Raw genomic sequence first — 17,420 nt, 5'->3', positions numbered from 1 at the left:
TGAGAGAGAGGGAGAGAGGGGCAGAGTGTGAGCAGGGGAGGGGCAGAGAGAGAGAGGGAGCCACAGAATCCACAACAGGCTCCGGGCTCTGAGCTGTCAGCACAGAGCCCTCTGCCAGCTCAAACCCACCAACCCTGAGATCATGACCTGAGTGGAAGTCAGACACTCAACCGACTGAGCCACCCAAAAGCCCCTAAAATCCTGTGTCTTTGAGCAGTGGTTCTCAAACATCCCCATCACTTTAGCATCACCTGGAGGGCTATTAAAAACACAAATTACTGGACCATTTTTACACTCCTTCCTGAGTTTTTGATATAATTGGTCTGGGATAGGACCTAAAAATTTTCATTTCTTACTAAAATTCCCAGGTAGTGCTGATGCTTCTAGTCCAGGGACCGCCCTTTGAGATAGCTGTGCTATCCAAAACTTCTGCTGCCCTCCTCCAAATTCTCATACTTCAAGGTTCTCTGCATGTCTTCTGCAGCGGAGCCCCATCTGTTTAAGGCCAGGCAGCATTTAGGGAAGATGATCTGCTTGAAGTTTGCCCAAGCACATTCCTTCCCTGGCCAGTCATTGACGGAAGGCATAAGAGGGCAGATCATCGCTAGACAGTTGCTGAAGGTCAAACGAACTGACCTTTTGCGGAATCTACCCTCGCACGTGACTGCAGGGCGTCTACACCCTCACCCTTCTTCTGCCTTCTCTCCACCCCCAAGCCAGACAGCCTCAGTCTCCCACGCCCGTGGCTTTGACCCGTGATGGCTCTGCTGGGCGCGCTTGTCTGCTGCCTGTTGCTCGCCTGGCGTGGCAGTCCCGGGTTCGGGCTGCCCCTGGCGCCCGAGAGTTCAGCTCCGGCTGTGGGTGAGTCCGCGACCCCTTCCCTCCCGGGAGCTGCCCGAGAACAACGGGCCAAAGCGCCCGCGCGAAGTCTGGAAAAGTGCGTGGGGGCAGCAGTGCGCTGCGGCCGAGGCTCCAAGGGAGTGGAGGGGAGTGGAGCCAGACGCGCCGGGCGCGGGGAGGGCGCGGGCGACTGCGGGAGGAGAGCGCCAGGCGACCAGCGGGAGGTCCAGGTGGCTGGAGAAAGTACCCTTGGCCAGTGGGGGCGCTGCAAGGAGCTGCGGGAGACTAGGTTCCTCTGCGCGTTTGTTCCGGGGGCGGGAGGAAGGAAATGTGCACGTCTCAAGCAGAACCGAAGCTAGAAGTTGGATGTCCCTCATTCCCACGGGCCCCGAATCTGCCCAGAGCACAGGGAGTACGGAGCTTCCTCTTCCACATAGGGGTGTACATTTCAGTGGGACTTCTAGTATCTTCTGTCCTGCCCGCCGGGTTTGTTGGCCTTTTCTTCTTACTCCTCCTGCCAGAGTCTCGGTGCTACTCACCTCTTAGTCTACGTTAGAACTTGTGGGGCCTTTATTTCACTTTACCTGGATGTTATCGGACTCTCTGTGGGCGGGATCAATTTTAATCATACTTAACAAGTTTAATGCAATCCCTTTTGTGGTCCGCCTGGGACCAGCAGCATCAGCGTCACCCAAACTCCTTAGAAATGCAGGTTTTCAGCCCACTCCAGACCTATGGAATATGAAACTCAGAATTGGGACCCAACAACCTGTTAAACAAATTTTAGATTTTAGGGTGCCTTTTGAGCCTTCCCTTTCAAAGGTCAAGGTAACCCCACCTGCCTGACACCCTTTGAAAAGAATTGTTCTGTTCTTTAGATGGGGGAAATTTTGATAGGTGGAATTCTGTTCTGTGTTTGGGGACTTAGGCGCCTCTGAAACTTAGCACAGTGCTTGGTGCTGTTCTCTGAAGCTCTTGCTTTCTCACAAGGCTCTGGAAATGCTCTGAAAAAAATACCTCCTCTTTGCGTGAGAGCCAAGTTCTCGTGACTCAGCTGTCAGGTTGAAAGCAAGGACTGTGAATCTGGTTTCTTAACTGTCAGTCATAACGAGAAATTATCCCCAAATACTTACGTGTGTTGGTTTCTGCTTTTATTGAAGCTTGTGTTGTTTTTCTTTAGTTAGGTGACTGTTTAGGATTTTGAAATAAAATGTCCCAGGTTGCTACCCATTGGGAATACCCATTGGCAAATTTACTGTTTGGTTTTAAGGATCTGATTGCTTAAGTCCTCAGCAACAACTTTGTGGTGTCTAGGGCAGCTCCACTTACACCTCCCCGTTTTCATATGGAAACTAGAAGCCTGAGTCACTTAGGGAGGAGGAAGGGATGGGGTTCAGAGACTTGCTGAAGTGTTGACTCAGCAGTTTCACATTGGCTATATTATTTTACATGTTTTCTACTTGATGTAACACTCTCTCTCTTCACCTGACCCCATCCGGAAATGCTTCCTTTATAACACTCACCATGACTGGCCTGTGCTTAATTGGTGTGTGTGTGTGTGTGTGTGTGTGTGTGTGTGTGTAAATTCCCAGTCTCAACTTTCTGTTCTGTCAAGTCTCAGTGGTCAGAGGACAACAACCCAGGAGACTTCACCTGGGTGTGTTTGTCCACATCTCTGATTAGAGTTAGTAGGTCAAGGCCTGCTGAGGTATTTGGTAGGAACTGACATTATAAACAAAAAACCAAAAATACCTATTTTAAACAATTCAGATGTGTCCAAACATCTGAATTATTGTTTACTAGGTTTTTTTTTAGGATAAATTACAATTTTTTTAGCTAAACCATAAATTTTTTGGTATATAATGTTGAGCATTTATCTAGGTATATTAACAACACACACATGTATACACACATACATTTGTGGAAATCTTCTTAAAGGTTATCTGCAGAACAAGAAAGAAATCATTGTGTGGTGAAATGAACTTTGGGCCACAAATCAAAGAATCTGTAGTGGAGTAGGGCTTGGCCAAAGGCCAGGTCTGTGGCCTTAGACACACACACACACACACACACACACACACACACACACACACACAGCACTTTATATATAATTTCATTAGAAGTGGAAAGTGAGGCCTCCAGAGGTTCATTATTCATAAATCCCAGGTTAAGAACCTGTCAGAAGTCCTCTTGGCTTCTATTTAAAGACTTTCTTCAGTGCATCTAAATAATTACCTCCTCACTTATCTGTCTGGTGGTGCAGTGTAGTGGAAAGAGTGCTAGACTGGGAGTCTGGAGGGACTGGTTCTAGTTCAGCTCTCATTAATGAGTCACCATGTGATCTTGAGGAAATCCTGAAATCTGTCTGTGCCTCATTAAGGAATGTTTACTGAGGGCCTACTATAAGTCATGTTCTAGATGCTGAGGACATACAAATCTAGGTACTGGAAATGTATTCTTAATGTGTTTCCAGTTTTGGTTTATAAAATTTTAGTATACTTATTATCTCATGTCCCTTAATTGTCACAGTATCTCATGTAGGTGTTAAGTATTTTACGTGAATCAAGTGACACGGAAGGACAGTTGAATGTGAGCACACACAGAGGCAAGTGATACCATGGTTAAGAGCAACGTGGAATCCGGAATCAGACTTCCTGAATCTCTATCTTGACTCTGTTGTGTATGACACATGTGACTTGGACTTAATCTCTGTGTCCTTATCTTTAAAATGAAAATAATGATGAGTTAATACATGTAAAACATAAAAAAGGTACTAAACTTACAGTAAGTACCTGATAAATTTTAAGTATTACTTGGAAATGAAGAAGTTCCATCTCAAATTCAAGCTTAGGGTTACAAAATAAAAACAGTATAACTTTTTTTTTAATGTTTATTTTTGTGAGAGAGAGAGAGAGAACGTGAGCGGGGAGGGACAGAGAGAGAGAGAGAGAGAGAGGGAGACACAGAATCTGAAGCAGGCTTCAGGCTCTGAGCCCAACGTGGGGCTTGAACTCACAAACCATGAGATCATGACCTGAGCTGAAGTCAGACACTTAACTGACTGAGCCACCCAGGTGCCCCGTCAAAATATTAACAGTATAACTAACACTGAGGTTACTAGATGCCAGGTATGTTCTAAGAGCTTTACTTCTACCAAATCACTTAACCCTCATACAGAAGGCAGTAATATTCTTCCCATTTTGCAGATAAAACAAGCCAGGATCACACAGCTAGATTAGTAAATAGAGCTTGGATTTGAAGTCAGGTAGTCTGACTCTGGAGTTCCCCATCTTAACCATAACACTATTCTGTTCTGTGTATAGCTTATTATACCTTAATATTCTACAAATCATTAAAAACAGGTTTAAATAAAATTGAGATGCACTATATATTTATACCTCAAGGAAGGACAGCCTCCAGGATGATTCTGAGCTATTTGTCAACCTCACTTTGTGTGTTGGATACAGTAAGTCTGGGCTAGAAATGGAAGCTGGAGTATTTTCTGCATTAAAGAAGAAAATAAATTACTCTTGGCATGTATTTTCAAATGGGCATAGGATACAAAGTAATTGATCATAAAGACTGTTTTATGTCTGCTTTCTTCTGGATCTTTTGTCTACCATGTCTTAGCTGTGAACTTAAATATGTTATAAAATCATAATAATGTTGTGGAGAAAAAACAACCCAAATACAACTTAACGTTTCCACCCTAACAAATTAACAGTTTTCAGTTTCTTACTTTCTTATCCCAGCTTTGGGTCCTATTCAGGTGTTTGCTCATATACATACTTAGCTTTTATCATCTTTGTATAGATAGATAAAAGTTTCCATTCTACTTGTTTGCTCCATGTTTCTGGTGTAGTATGTGCTGCTATGTCATTTCTGATATAAATTAGTCATAATCAGAGTAAACTCCAAATTCAAAGTGTGAAAAAGCCTCAGTACTAAAATAATTTATTAATTGCATATGAGAGAAGGCAGCAAAATCATAGAAGATATATGTAACTTATGTATACGCAAGCTGGAGGGCCTTTCGAAGTGGGGCTCAGATTCTGACTGTGCTGTTTATTAGCTGTGTATACCTGAGCAGATTTCCTAATGGACCCAGCTTGCATTTCTCCCCTCTAAAATGAGAACAGTGATTCCTACTTCAAGAGAGTGGTTTCGAGAATAAAATGGCATAGTATATTTAGTTTCTTTATCATAATGCCTGGCACAAATGCTTAATAAAGAGAGACACTACTCTGAATATTAATACTACTATTTCCTTCAATTAAAGAATCTTTCCCATGGTATCAAATGGGTTCCAGGTTTCTCACTGAAAACCGAATGGAAGCATCCTCTTTAACAAATGCTTTCCTTAACATTATCAACATTTGATACAAGTGTATGCTAGAAGATGTTCCTATATTTAGTAGCTTTTAAGAGCCTCTGGAAATTCCTACTTTTGGTTTAAAGCTAGTATTAAACATTTATACTCTTTTTCCATTAATGTTGAGAGGCCAGGTTTTACAAGAAATTAGGAGTGAGATTTAGTTTCTGGTTTTGCAATCTATCCACTCTGTAACCCGAACAGACCACATCATGTTTCTATGTCAGTTTTTCCACAAGAAGCACATAAATAAATTCTAAAACCATAAATTCTGCAAGGAAGGAAACATACTATTAATACACAATATTATTATTGACCCATCTGAAGTATGTCTCCCTGTATTTCATTATGCAATTTACGTTTGTTACATAGTCTTTTTTATGTAGGCACGCTGTCAGTGAGCTCATCGGTTCTGACCAATGTAAATAGTAAATTTTAGTAAATTCTTCCCACTATCTTTGGGACCCTCATCTACTGATAGGAAAGTATTGTATTTACTTTCAGGGCAAATGAACATTTAAATTACTAGGGTTTTACTCCATCACAGGGGGGAGTAACTGTCTCCAGTCTTACTGTAAATATGTGTATGGGAATACCTAAAGGGAAGTAGATTTAACACCATTTCTTTTCTAATCAACAGGACAGTTTTGGCATGTGACTGATTTACACTTAGACCCTACTTACCACATCACAGATGACCACACCAAAGTGTGTGCTTCATCTAAAGGCGCAAATGCCTCCAATCCTGGTCCTTTTGGAGATGTTCTGTGTGATTCTCCATATTACCTTATTTTGTCAGCATTTGATTTCATTAAAAATTCAGGACAAGAAGCATCTTTCATGATATGGACAGGGTAAGTGAGTATATAAATACTGTTAGTTGCTCAATATTTATCTACAGTGACCTAAGCTTCATTAGAATGCTGAATTCCTACGAATATTAATTAATTAGGTTTTGTTTTTGTTTCTGTTTTTTTTCTTTTTTGAGAGAGAGTGGGCAAAGGGCAGAGATAGAGAATAGCAATTTTGTAAACATTATCTTCTGGTGGCATAATTAATTAATTCTATCTGTCATGACAGAGTGATAAGGTTTGTATTCCCTATGCCTGCAGTAATGACCGGTGCTATTTAACTAATGTTTAAATTATACCTCATTTAACATTTGCATTTGATATTATTATCCCCATTTTACAGATGAAGAAATGAAGGCTGGGCATCTAAGTAACTTGTTCAAGTGTACACAGCTAGTAAATGGCAAAGTTGGAATTTGAATCCAGGCATTTTAGCTCTGGAATCTGTGCTTTGAATTGCTCAACTATTTGCCTCTCACAAATCTTCAGTCAAGCAGTGTCATAGGCTGAGATTTCCTGCTTATCTGTTGTATCACACAGTTTTTAAAATGGGATACTCTGTGCGAGAAAGATAAATGAAGAGTAGTTTATCAGCTCTTTTAATAATCATCTGTTGTTTTATCATGGAAGTGTGCAATGATAATACAACCGGGCATCATGCATGTCTAGTGACTTTTCATAGAAGTTGATTTTGCTATGATTCTGTCTCCTTTGCAGGGATAGCCCACCTCACGTTCCTGTGCATGAACTCTCAACAGACTCAGTCATAAATGTGATTGCTAATATGACAACCACCATCCAGAGTGTCTTTCCAAATCTCCAGGTTTTCCCTGCACTGGGTAATCATGACTATTGGCCACAGGTAAATTTGATGTAAACTCCAAAAGTGTTTCAAGGAATTTCCCCATTAGTACTGTCAAAATTCTGACAATAACTGGCTGATGATAAGATGTGGGAGTGGGGCTCACGGAGGTAGAGTGCACTGTTAATAACCACTGAAGAAGGTAAGACAAGTGCTTTGGGGACTTTAAAGTGATTCTCCCTAATCCATAAAAAGATACGTCCATAGTGAGTTTTGGAAGCAAATTGCCTAGTTTGTGGATTATTGATTCTTGTTTTCCCTCATAATCTTCCTCAGTTTCTACTTTCTTTTGAATAACAGTGTTGTTCATTCACATTTTATGATAAAGGTTGGCAAGGAAGGTTGATATTGACAAATGTTTACATTTTTCAGAACTTCTCTTAGGCAGACAAAGCTCTCCACACTCTGATCATAGCAAACTGTCATAAGAACCAAAGAGGGAAGTTCCTGTTTGGGTCCAGTTTATCTGATTAAGATATAACTCAAGACAGAGATTGTGTTTAGAATATTTGATGACCGATAAGCCCAGGCCTTAACCTATCAGTGTGGCGGTTTGTTAAATAGCCTGTGCATAACAGTCGGATACTAGTCCTGGCTGGAGGGTCCTGTTAGGGTAGGTGTAGAATCTTAGATTTGGACAGATTCAAGATATCTCAGAGTTTTAGTGTTTTAGTCCAGGACTTGACACACTACGACCTGTGGTCCAAATTTGGCCTACCACCTGCTTTTGTTAATAAAGTTTTATTAGAACAGAGCCATGGCTATTCTTTCTGTATTGCCTGTGGCTGATTTCTGATTTTGCGCTAGAACAGCAGAGTAGAATTGTGGCAAGAGAGACCGTATGGCCCATAAGCTTAAAATATTTATTATTTGGCCCTGTATAGGAAAAGTTTGGTGACCCTTAGTCTAGATCAACTCTTCATTTTATGGATGAGAAAACTGAGTCCCCAAAATGTCAAGTTGCTTGTTCAAGTGCTCACAATCACGTAGTGATAGAGCCCACATCCTGGATCTTTTGTGTTCAATTAGACTAACATTCTTTCATACATCCCTTGTTCTTGCCAGATTAACATACTCAGTATTCCTGAACACAATATTTACTTTCATGCCTCTATGTCTAGATTTATCTTCTTGCTTAGAATATCTTTTCCATCTCAGGCCACAAGAATGCTTAGTGAGCATTTTGATCACCTAAATACAGGGATTTTGAGACGTTGTACTCTAGGATGAACTTGTTTCAAGTAACTTTTTGGCACTGGCCTCTGGGCTTGAGATGAACAATGTGTTAGTCTTTGTGAGTCATCCTCTAAACCAGTGGTCAACTTTGTTACTATTGAGATGTGAGACCACACAGGGAAGATGCTTGGGGATGAACAATCTCTAGAAACCAGGAGCTACCCACATTGTTTTTTATATGCTTTAGGTGACAGACAGATTGACATAGTGGAGAACATGTGGGGTTTAGAGTCGTATTTACTAGAATGTAAAGCTTCATCCTGCCCTGCTCCTGACAGCTTGGCCAACTTGGATAATTCGCTTAATGTCCTTGACCCATAAGTCACTCATTTGTAAATAGGAGCAATAACACCCACCCTCAGAAGTTTCTGTGAGAATTAGTGATATTACATGAATAGGGCGTAGCTTTCTACCTGGTACATATTATGCCCTCAATAAGTGGAGTGGTAGTTATTGGAGCAGTAAGCAGCAACATGTGGGATACGTTTTCCCTAACTCCTTTGAGGATTTGTTTTATTTTACTTTTATTTCTGTCTTTGTGAAGTCAAATCTTATAGTGATTCACAGATATAGATAATATACAAATTCTAAAATATATCCTATCGTATATATAACTAGGGTAAATTGGGCAGCCCGTATACCTTAAAGAGTTAATTTTTTTGTCTTTCTAGCTTGTGACTTTATATCTGAAAATCTTCTTTCTATTATTCTGCTTCCACCCTTCCACGCCAGTTTCAGGAATGTCAATGTAACATGAAAGCCCCACAACAAACTCTCCTACAGACTGTTAGTCGAGATGGAATTCTGGTGAATGTTAGTAACAAAACTGTTAGTAACAAATCAAGCAGATACTTTAATAAGTATTATTTCTCCATTAAAATCTCATAAACATACACATAAACATAGCTACCTAAACATGCATATGTGGATGCATGTCCCCACCCATTACATCAGAAGTAGATATTAGTGTGGGCAGCCTAGGGACTCCTTCCAGTTGCCGCCCAAGGAGGCAGTCTGGGCCAGGGTCCTCATTTACTCCTACACTGGCAAGACTGGCGCCACCAAACTTATGGGTGGGTCACTTCCCATTATACCTCATTTCTCGGCACTGCGCATGTCACAGCCAAAGAGTATTGAGATGATGGCATGGTACAATTAATAATTGGACATAGGAGTGACACTGGAAAGACCTGGAATTTAGACCAACCCTGGAACTGACCAGCTGTCCCTGAATGAATCATCTAACTTCTCTGATGCTCACATTTCTCATAACTAAAATTGAGAGAAAACTCTACAGTAATTTTATATAATTTTAAGATTTCATATGACCATTCCAGTATTTTGGCATCTATCCCAATACTTTGGGATACACATGGCTAACACTTTCAGATTTTTGATGATGATCATGTGACCAAGTTTTAATCAGAATCTGGGTTGGCCTATAAGTCATAATTTTTAGTATTCAGTATACTTTTCAGACAGAGGAGTCTGATATCTAACACAAATTAAAAATATACTAATAGTTCTAGTTAGAACAAGTCATTTAGTTATTACTTTTCCTGAATGTATTTCTGTTTTCATCGTGTATTAGGCATATGTATTAGGAACTAATGTGACTTGGGTGTCATCTTGGAAAATAACTAAGCATTTTAACTAGTGCTGATGGGAAAATTACTTTAAGAAATAGATCTATGTCACTAATATACAGAAGAAAAGGAGGAGTGTGAAGGAAATGGCTTCTGTTTATTAATATAATTTTTAAAACAAGAAAATAGGAATAATTATTTAATTTCACAAGTGATTTTTGGATTTTTATTCAGTATGCACTTTCTTTTTTTAAATTTATTTTAAATTTAAAATTATTATTATTATTATTTTATTTTTATTATTAGAGATATCGAGAGAGAGAAAGAGAGAGAGAGGCAGAGAGAGGGAGAGAAAATCCCAAGCAGGCTCCATGCTGGGCATGGAGCCCGACACGGGACTCAGTCTCACAACCGTGAGATCATGACCTGAATCAAAGTCAGGGCTTGTTCACGCAACTGACTGAGACACTCAGGTGTCCCTCAGTATATACCTTCTTAAAGTTTGGGGTATTTTTTCCTTCCTTAAAGATCCTTAAAAAAATTTTTTTTTAAGTTTATTTATTTTTGACAGAGACAGAGTGCGAGCATGAGCGGGGGGAGGGGCACAGAGAGAGGGAGACAGAATGCGAAGCAGGCTTCAGGCTCTCGGCTGTCAGCACAGAGCCGGACACCGGGTTCGAACTCACGAACCGTGAGATCATGACCTGAGCTGAAGTTGGACGTTTAACCGACTGAGCCACCCAGGTGCCCCGCAGAGCTAAGATCCTTTATTATAATGTGATAAAATAGGATGATAAAAATACTTTGTGATGATAAAAATGTTTTATGTATACATTGCTTACAAAAAATCAAAACATGTTCATATAAAGAGACTTCTCCAAATCAAAAGCATGTGGTTGTCAGTCTTCATTCAGAAAGTTCAAAAGCTTTATACTGGTGTGAACATTTCAGAAGACTTTGTTTAATTCTAAAATCATGAAATTTTCTCCATTCTCTCAGTGTGCTGTTCCAGGCCCTGTGTGTTCAGGCTCATACCTGCCTCTGTTTCTCTTTAATGAGCACACTCCCATATCCGTCCTATATCCTGGCCACGTGGCACAAGTGCTTTTTTCTGTGTATAGCACTGTGAGTGTTGGTGTCTGGGCCATTGTCTTTACCTTGATGCCCTTTTCTTGCCAACATGATGAAATCATTATTCAAGGGCAGGTTGATGTGCTTTCTTCACTTTCCCCCCCTGACTCTCTGGGCCGGACTCGATTGTTCATGCTTCTACCCTGCTAGAACCTCTGTGATGGCACCTGACACATTGTCTGACAGGTGATTGATTATATTTTTTTTTTTTGTCTCTTTAACGAAGTTATACATTCCTTGAAGATGAAGCCTATCTAGTACTCATCCTTGCCTCTCCAGATGTCTCATATAGTAGTAAATGCTCAAGTAATGTTTAAATTAGTTAATCTATGTATCTTTAAAGTTTCAATGGTGGATTGTATTGTTTGTGGCCAGGATCAACTGCCTGTAGTCACCAGCAAGGTGTACAATGCAGTAGCAAATCTCTGGGAGCCCTGGTTGGACGAAGAAGCTATTCATACTTTAAGGAAAGGTAAGTGAAAGATTTATTCATCCTTATTTTGTCTCTATTTTTATTCATGTTGTTCAGACTAAGATCTTTAATGTTTGTTTGGGTGTGTTCATTCTGGATGTGCCCGTTTCTTTGGAGGCTGTAAGTCATGTTTGAAAGCTGTGGAGAGGCATGGATGGTGAGTGGGCCCAGGGCAAAGAGAGCAGGTCCAAGATCAGGTGCTAGCTCCAAAAGTACCACTGCAGCAGACCCTTGGGTGTTACCACCACTGGCTCACAGGTGTGAGGGCGATTTTGCCTTTAAGTCTCATTCCTACTAAGACTGTAGCAGGTCTGGTTTATCTGACATCTCTCCCATAGTAGTCTTTGGCACGGTCCACGTGTGTTCCTACTTTTGCATTTTGTACTTCACTATATCTCTCATCTTAACTCCCCAAACATGCAAAAGTAGGAGTTGATGCATTAATGTTTCTTTTCTAAAATTTGACACCTCATGACCTAGTGCCAATATCATTTTCATCTGAATATCGGATACAACTGTTGGTAGGTCAGTATGTGGAAGTCCCACCACTGGATCTGGCACACAGTAGGTTTTCAGTAAGTGATTCTTATTTAATGACAACCTATGTATGTACAAACTAAATAATGAGAAATAAGTATCACCTCCCTGACTGGCTTGTAAACCATAATTAAGAGTTTGCTTTCATAGTCACTGTGAATCTGTGTACGTGTTTTTCTAGTGTGTCTTAAATTTGTTTTTGTAGGTGGCTTTTATTCACAGAAAGTTTCACCTAATCTGAACCTTAGGATCATCAGTCTAAACACAAACTTGTACTACGGCCCAAATATCATGACTCTGAATAAGACTGACCCAGCAAATCAGTTTGAATGGCTAGAAAAGACACTGAACACCTCTCAGCAAAATAAGGAGAAGGTAGATCCCAGAGACTAAAATCATCTGGGGATAAACAGGGGCTAAATTTGTGTATTTATTAACTCAAGTGGGGTCAGCTATTAATAAAGATATTAAAATTTGAAGATGTTTTCACATGAAACACCTTACGGTTTAATTAAATCTGCTGTGTTTGTTTTATTTTGCTTTGCTTTTAATGCTTTGATGACTGATTGACATCTGTTGATTAAAAAAAAAATTGTGACCAAGATCACAGTTACTATATATCATCAACAGTGTAATTTAAGTGAGTCAAATGCAAGTAGAATGATACTAATAGTTTTATAATTTCATCGTTTTTTTTTTTTTCGGTAATAGGAGAGATGGTATATTTGCTTTCTAAATTTTAATTAATATACAGTACTTTTAATCTTGGATATCTAAATGTCATTTGGTTATGATACACATGCAAAAAGATTCTCATCAGTCCTCATTATGTTTCTTTCTCCAGGTGTACATCATAGCACATATCCCAGTAGGATATGTGCCCCATTCAAGGAACATCACATCAATGAGAGAATTGTATAATGAGAAATTGATAGATATTTTTAGAAGATACAGCAATGTCATTGCAGGACAGTTTTATGGACACACTCACAGAGATAGTATTATGGTGCTTTCTGATAAAAAAGGTAATATGCTGTTCTGTGTGCATTTTCCCAATCCAAGATGCTAGAGCAAAGCAGTGAATATCCAGTAATTTTTACTGAACCAGTAAATTACAAGTTTCATTAAATCAACCTGCCAGCACCAGATTTTTCTGAATATCTTGTGTGTTTGTAAGGCAAGTGTCGAATTCCTATTTAGGCCTGCAGTTGGGTGTCTCCCTATTTGCTCCATGGGGCCACCAGCATTTGATAGCTATCAACAAAAAAGGCTGGGAAACCCTTAGCTCACTCAACTTTTCTTTTAGATTCTCAAGTTTAGAGAAATACTGCTGTTCATTATTTACTTCCTAGACTCAAGTGTCTTTTTATATGACTTGTTTTACTTCTCAGAATTTGAAGAGAAAAGCAGAATTCACCACTGGTTTAAAATAGATCAAACACTTAATTTTAAGGGATAATCAACATTGTCATCTACTCAGAATTAAAAGATAAGAATAGGAGAATCTCAGCATCAAACAAAACAATGATTACCTATTTTTAAAGATGACCTCCTCACGAGGACAGGAAACTGGGAGTTAACCAAATAAGGGTTCTTATTTTAGAATAGTCAGCCAGGAAAAAAAAAAATCAGTATGTATTTTTTTCAGCAATTGGGGAAAATTTTCAAAATGCTTTACCTCTTTCACCTACAAAAAGTAGGCTTGGTAAAAAATGACCATTTTTCAGCATCTGATAGCTTTTTTACTCAGAAATTCATTCCTGTAATAGATATGTATAAAAGCATGGTGACCCCAATCAGGTTCTTATTATGTAATTATTGGCATATTGTTTTAGGTAGATGTACAGAACAAACTAGTTTTGTATTTGTGTGTGTGTGTATATACCTGTGATAACTTAGATTTTGTTATTATGAAAATTTTCAAATACACCTAAAAGAGAATAATTAAACAACGCCCCCCCCACCCACATACCATCACTTATATTTAACATCTATCAGGATTTTGCCACATTTGCTTTACCTATTCACTTCTTTATTCTTTTTTCTTTTTCTCAAGTGTTTGAAAGTAAATCTCAAACATAGATCCATTTTAGCCTACATGCTACTGTATACATTGCTAAAATATATGGCTAATTCACATAATCTAATTGTCATTTGGTCAGTTGTCATTAACTACATGGCTAATTATATAATTTACATACTAATACGATTCACTTACCTACCTAACAAGAGCAACAGTAATTTTTCATTATCATCTAATACCAATCCATAATAAAAATTCCTCTATTTTCTCGAAAGTGTCCCTTTATAGTTGTTTCAAGTCAGGATTCATCAAGGATCATACATCATTTGGCTGTTATGTCTGTTAATCTCTTAATCTCGAATTTGTTTATATTTTTAATAAAGATAAACTCAATTAAAAAATATGTTTATGTACATATGTTTTATCCAGGAAGACCGGTAAATTCTTTGTTTGTGGCTCCTGCTGTTACCCCAGTGAAGAGTGTTGCAGAAAAACTGACCAACAATCCTGGCGTCAGACTATTTCAATATGATCCTCATGATTATAAACTATTGGTAAGTTGGCACAATTTTGGAATTGCCCCCACATTTATGCATGTCTTTATAGTTTTCAATAGTTTAGTTGAATGTTTTCAGCTTAACTATGTACGTTGTTTCTATGTTGAAATCTCATGATGTCTGTCTTCTTTTTATATTTGGCTGGTCAGCACTTTCTCAGTATGGGCATTATGAGATCAGCCTTTGGGAGGTTGTTTCTGTCCTTCTAAGGACTTGACATTTGTTCAGTACATTGGGCAGGGCCTGATTTGGGGACTTGTACACATACTGAAACTTTTCACTAAGCCATATTTATTAATTACTCTTCTCTAGAACATAGCTGTGAAGGTGACTGTAGACTCTGAAACCATACTCCCCCAAGCATTCTTTTATCAAATTTCCTTGTGTATTCCCAGTCTATTCCTCTGTAAAATGAGGATTAAACTAAGTATTACTGACTTCACAGAATTGCTGTGAGGATTACATGAACAAATATGTGTAAAGCACTTAGAAAAATACTTGGCTTATAGTAAGAGCTCAATACATGTTGGCAGCATTTTTTTTTTTTTTGTAAAGAAAAATGAGTTGGACATTTATCTTTGAGACAAAAGTTCTCTGGAGCTCGTACACGACTAGGTTTTAGACCAATTTAACATTGAAAGGCTGGGCTTTTTGCTTATGAGTACTGCCCCTTTTAATTAATATCATTTGAAAAGAATTTTCAATTAAAGTCTCTATTGATGTAAATGCATATTTTTTCCTAAATAAACTTAGTAAGAGGTAGCTCACTTGTCCCTTAGAGCATGTTTTTTTTTTTAATTTTTTTTAACGTTTATTTATTTTTGAGACAGAGAGAGACAGAGCATGAACGGGGGAGAGTCAGAGAGAGGGAGACACAGAATCTGAAACAGGTTCCAGGTTCTGAGCTGTCAGCACAGAGCCCGATGCGGGGCTCGAACTCACGGACCGCGAGATCATGACCTGAGCTGAAGTCGGCCGCTTAACTGACTGAGCCACCCAGGCGCCCCCCTTAGAGCATGTTTTTATGAAGAAAATAAGGCAAGGGAAATCAGATTTAATTTGTAAACATTAGATTAAATGAGGAAATAAAACAATTGACTGAATTCTTTTTACAACTATTAGTTGCCTATTTTTGGATCTGAGCATCATACACACACACACACACACACACACATATATATATATATATATAATATATGTATACATGTACATATACGTGTGTATGTGTATATGTATGTATGTGTGTATGTATATACACATACTGACATGGAAAGATGCCCTGATATAGCACTAATTATTTTTAAAAGTGCAAAACAGTGCATACGTAGTATAGCTTAATTTTTTGAAAAAGCCAAGAGATAGTAAATAGGGTATACATATTCTAAATAATATTTGTTTTGTACATAATGTCTAGAACAACTTATGTCTTGACATACACTGGAGTGATGATAAATGTTTAACAAGTTGTTCACTGGGGGGAAAAAAAGCAACACTTTAATTATAGTGTCGAGATTCCTAAAAGTTTGATAATTGGCTCTGTGAGCTGGTACCAGCCACCTCCAGCACACCACTGATTTATATGTAACTATTAGCAGTGGTTACTTCTGAGGTGTGTGAATCCAAAGCTTTGTATTTTGTACATCTCTCTGTGTAGTTTAGAATATGTTCCTTCATTGTTTTTAAAATGAAAAAAAGTAATACAGATTTGTCTATGGAATTCCTTAAAAAAAAAAAAACAGTTCTCACTTTTTTCTAAATGACTACAACTTTAAATTAAGAATGTCACATAAATCCTAATAAGGACGCTTCTTCCTGTGCAGTACTTTCTATGGCAGAGAATGAACCAGGGTTTGTGACTGTTTTTGCTATAGGATATGTTGCAGTATTATTTGAACCTGACAGATGCAAATCTAAAGGGAGAATCCGATTGGAAGCTGGAATATATGCTGACTCAGACCTATGACATTGAAGATTTGCAGCCAAAAAGTTTGTATGCATTAGCTAAGCAATTTGCAGTCCTGGACAGTGAGCAGTTTATAAAATACTACAATTACTTCTTTGTGAGTTATGACAGCAGTGCAATTTGCAATGGAGAATGTAAGTCCTATCACGTTTGTGCCATTATGAGTCTTGATCATATTTCGTATGAAGATTGCCTCAAACAATATTATATAAAGCACTATCCCTAGTACTTAACTGTTTGTGTTCATAGAAAATGTAACATTGTTCTGTTTCTGAGATCGGTTTGTGGGAACTGTTACATAAATCTTGTGGGTTACTGAGTGGGCCAGCAGAATTCTTATCTTTGCTTTCTTTTTTATAATCCTCAAATGTGGATATTTGTAACATTCTACATTTTTATTATATTGAATATATAACTGCCCATTACAAGAATGATGTGTGGATGTCAGTATCCTGTCTTCCAGTTTATAGAATTATATCTAATTTTTACCCTTGTTGCAACTGTCATTTATATAAATAGAGCAAATGACTTCTCACGCATGATGAATTATTTTTAATAGGATGATTTTCTGTCTTTTAATTACTTTTGTTAAAAACTCATGTGTAAACTGAGGCTGAAACTGTTTAAATCTCATGTATAAACTGAGGCCCACACTGTTTCCATGCACTATCTACTGTTGGGAAAACACCAAGGACTGGTTGAGACCAACTTGGGGCTTATGAAACATCCTAGGACATGAGTTGCCTATAATGGAGCAAAGCTGTCTTTGTTTTATGAGTGAAGGAGAGGCCTCTTGAGTACTGCTAACTTTTAAGGAACAGAGTGTCACAAGTTGTGCTTATTGTAACTGCAGTACTAGCATAAGGCCTGGGTCCTCCCCTGGTGATGGGCACTTAGTAAATAATTGTTGAAGTGAATTGAAAGGTATGAATATTTCTCAAAGAAATGCGCTAGGATGCAGCAGTGGCATTTTCTTTGCCACGATATTCT

At 38.6% G+C, this 17,420-nt stretch overlaps 1 protein-coding gene across 1 annotated transcript; it reads left to right on the top strand.

The window, feature by feature from the left end:
• Nucleotides 1–743: 743 nt before the first annotated feature.
• SMPDL3A (sphingomyelin phosphodiesterase acid like 3A) lies at nt 744–16,969 on the top strand. Its single transcript, XM_047102765.1, has 8 exons — nt 744–861; nt 5,853–6,066; nt 6,781–6,925; nt 11,254–11,350; nt 12,093–12,262; nt 12,732–12,912; nt 14,340–14,464; nt 16,339–16,969. The coding sequence occupies exons 1-8, from the start codon at nt 759–761 to the stop codon at nt 16,654–16,656; spliced, it is 1,353 nt and encodes a 450-aa protein (XP_046958721.1). The 5' UTR covers nt 744–758; the 3' UTR covers nt 16,657–16,969.
• The last annotated feature ends 451 nt before the right edge of the window (nt 16,970–17,420 follow it).

The sequence above is a fragment of the Lynx rufus genome, unplaced genomic scaffold, assembly GCF_022079265.1.
Source record: "Lynx rufus isolate CCGP_SWC_20201006 ecotype Redwood Valley unplaced genomic scaffold, mLynRuf1.p SCAF_6, whole genome shotgun sequence".
Lineage (NCBI taxonomy): Eukaryota > Metazoa > Chordata > Mammalia > Carnivora > Felidae > Lynx > Lynx rufus.
The sequence above is the reverse complement of the archived record's forward strand: the minus strand, read 5'-3'. Positions and strand labels throughout refer to the sequence as shown.

Coding starts and splice junctions, on each gene's coding strand:
- SMPDL3A (XM_047102765.1), top strand. CDS start 759: ATGGCTCTGCTGGGCGCGCTTGTCTGCTGCCTGTTGCTCGCCTGGCGT. Junction 6,926..11,253: donor ATCATGACTATTGGCCACAG/GTAAATTTGATG, acceptor GTTTGTGGCCAG/GATCAACTGCCTGTAGTCAC. Junction 12,913..14,339: donor GGTGCTTTCTGATAAAAAAG/GTAATATGCTGT, acceptor TGTTTTATCCAG/GAAGACCGGTAAATTCTTTG.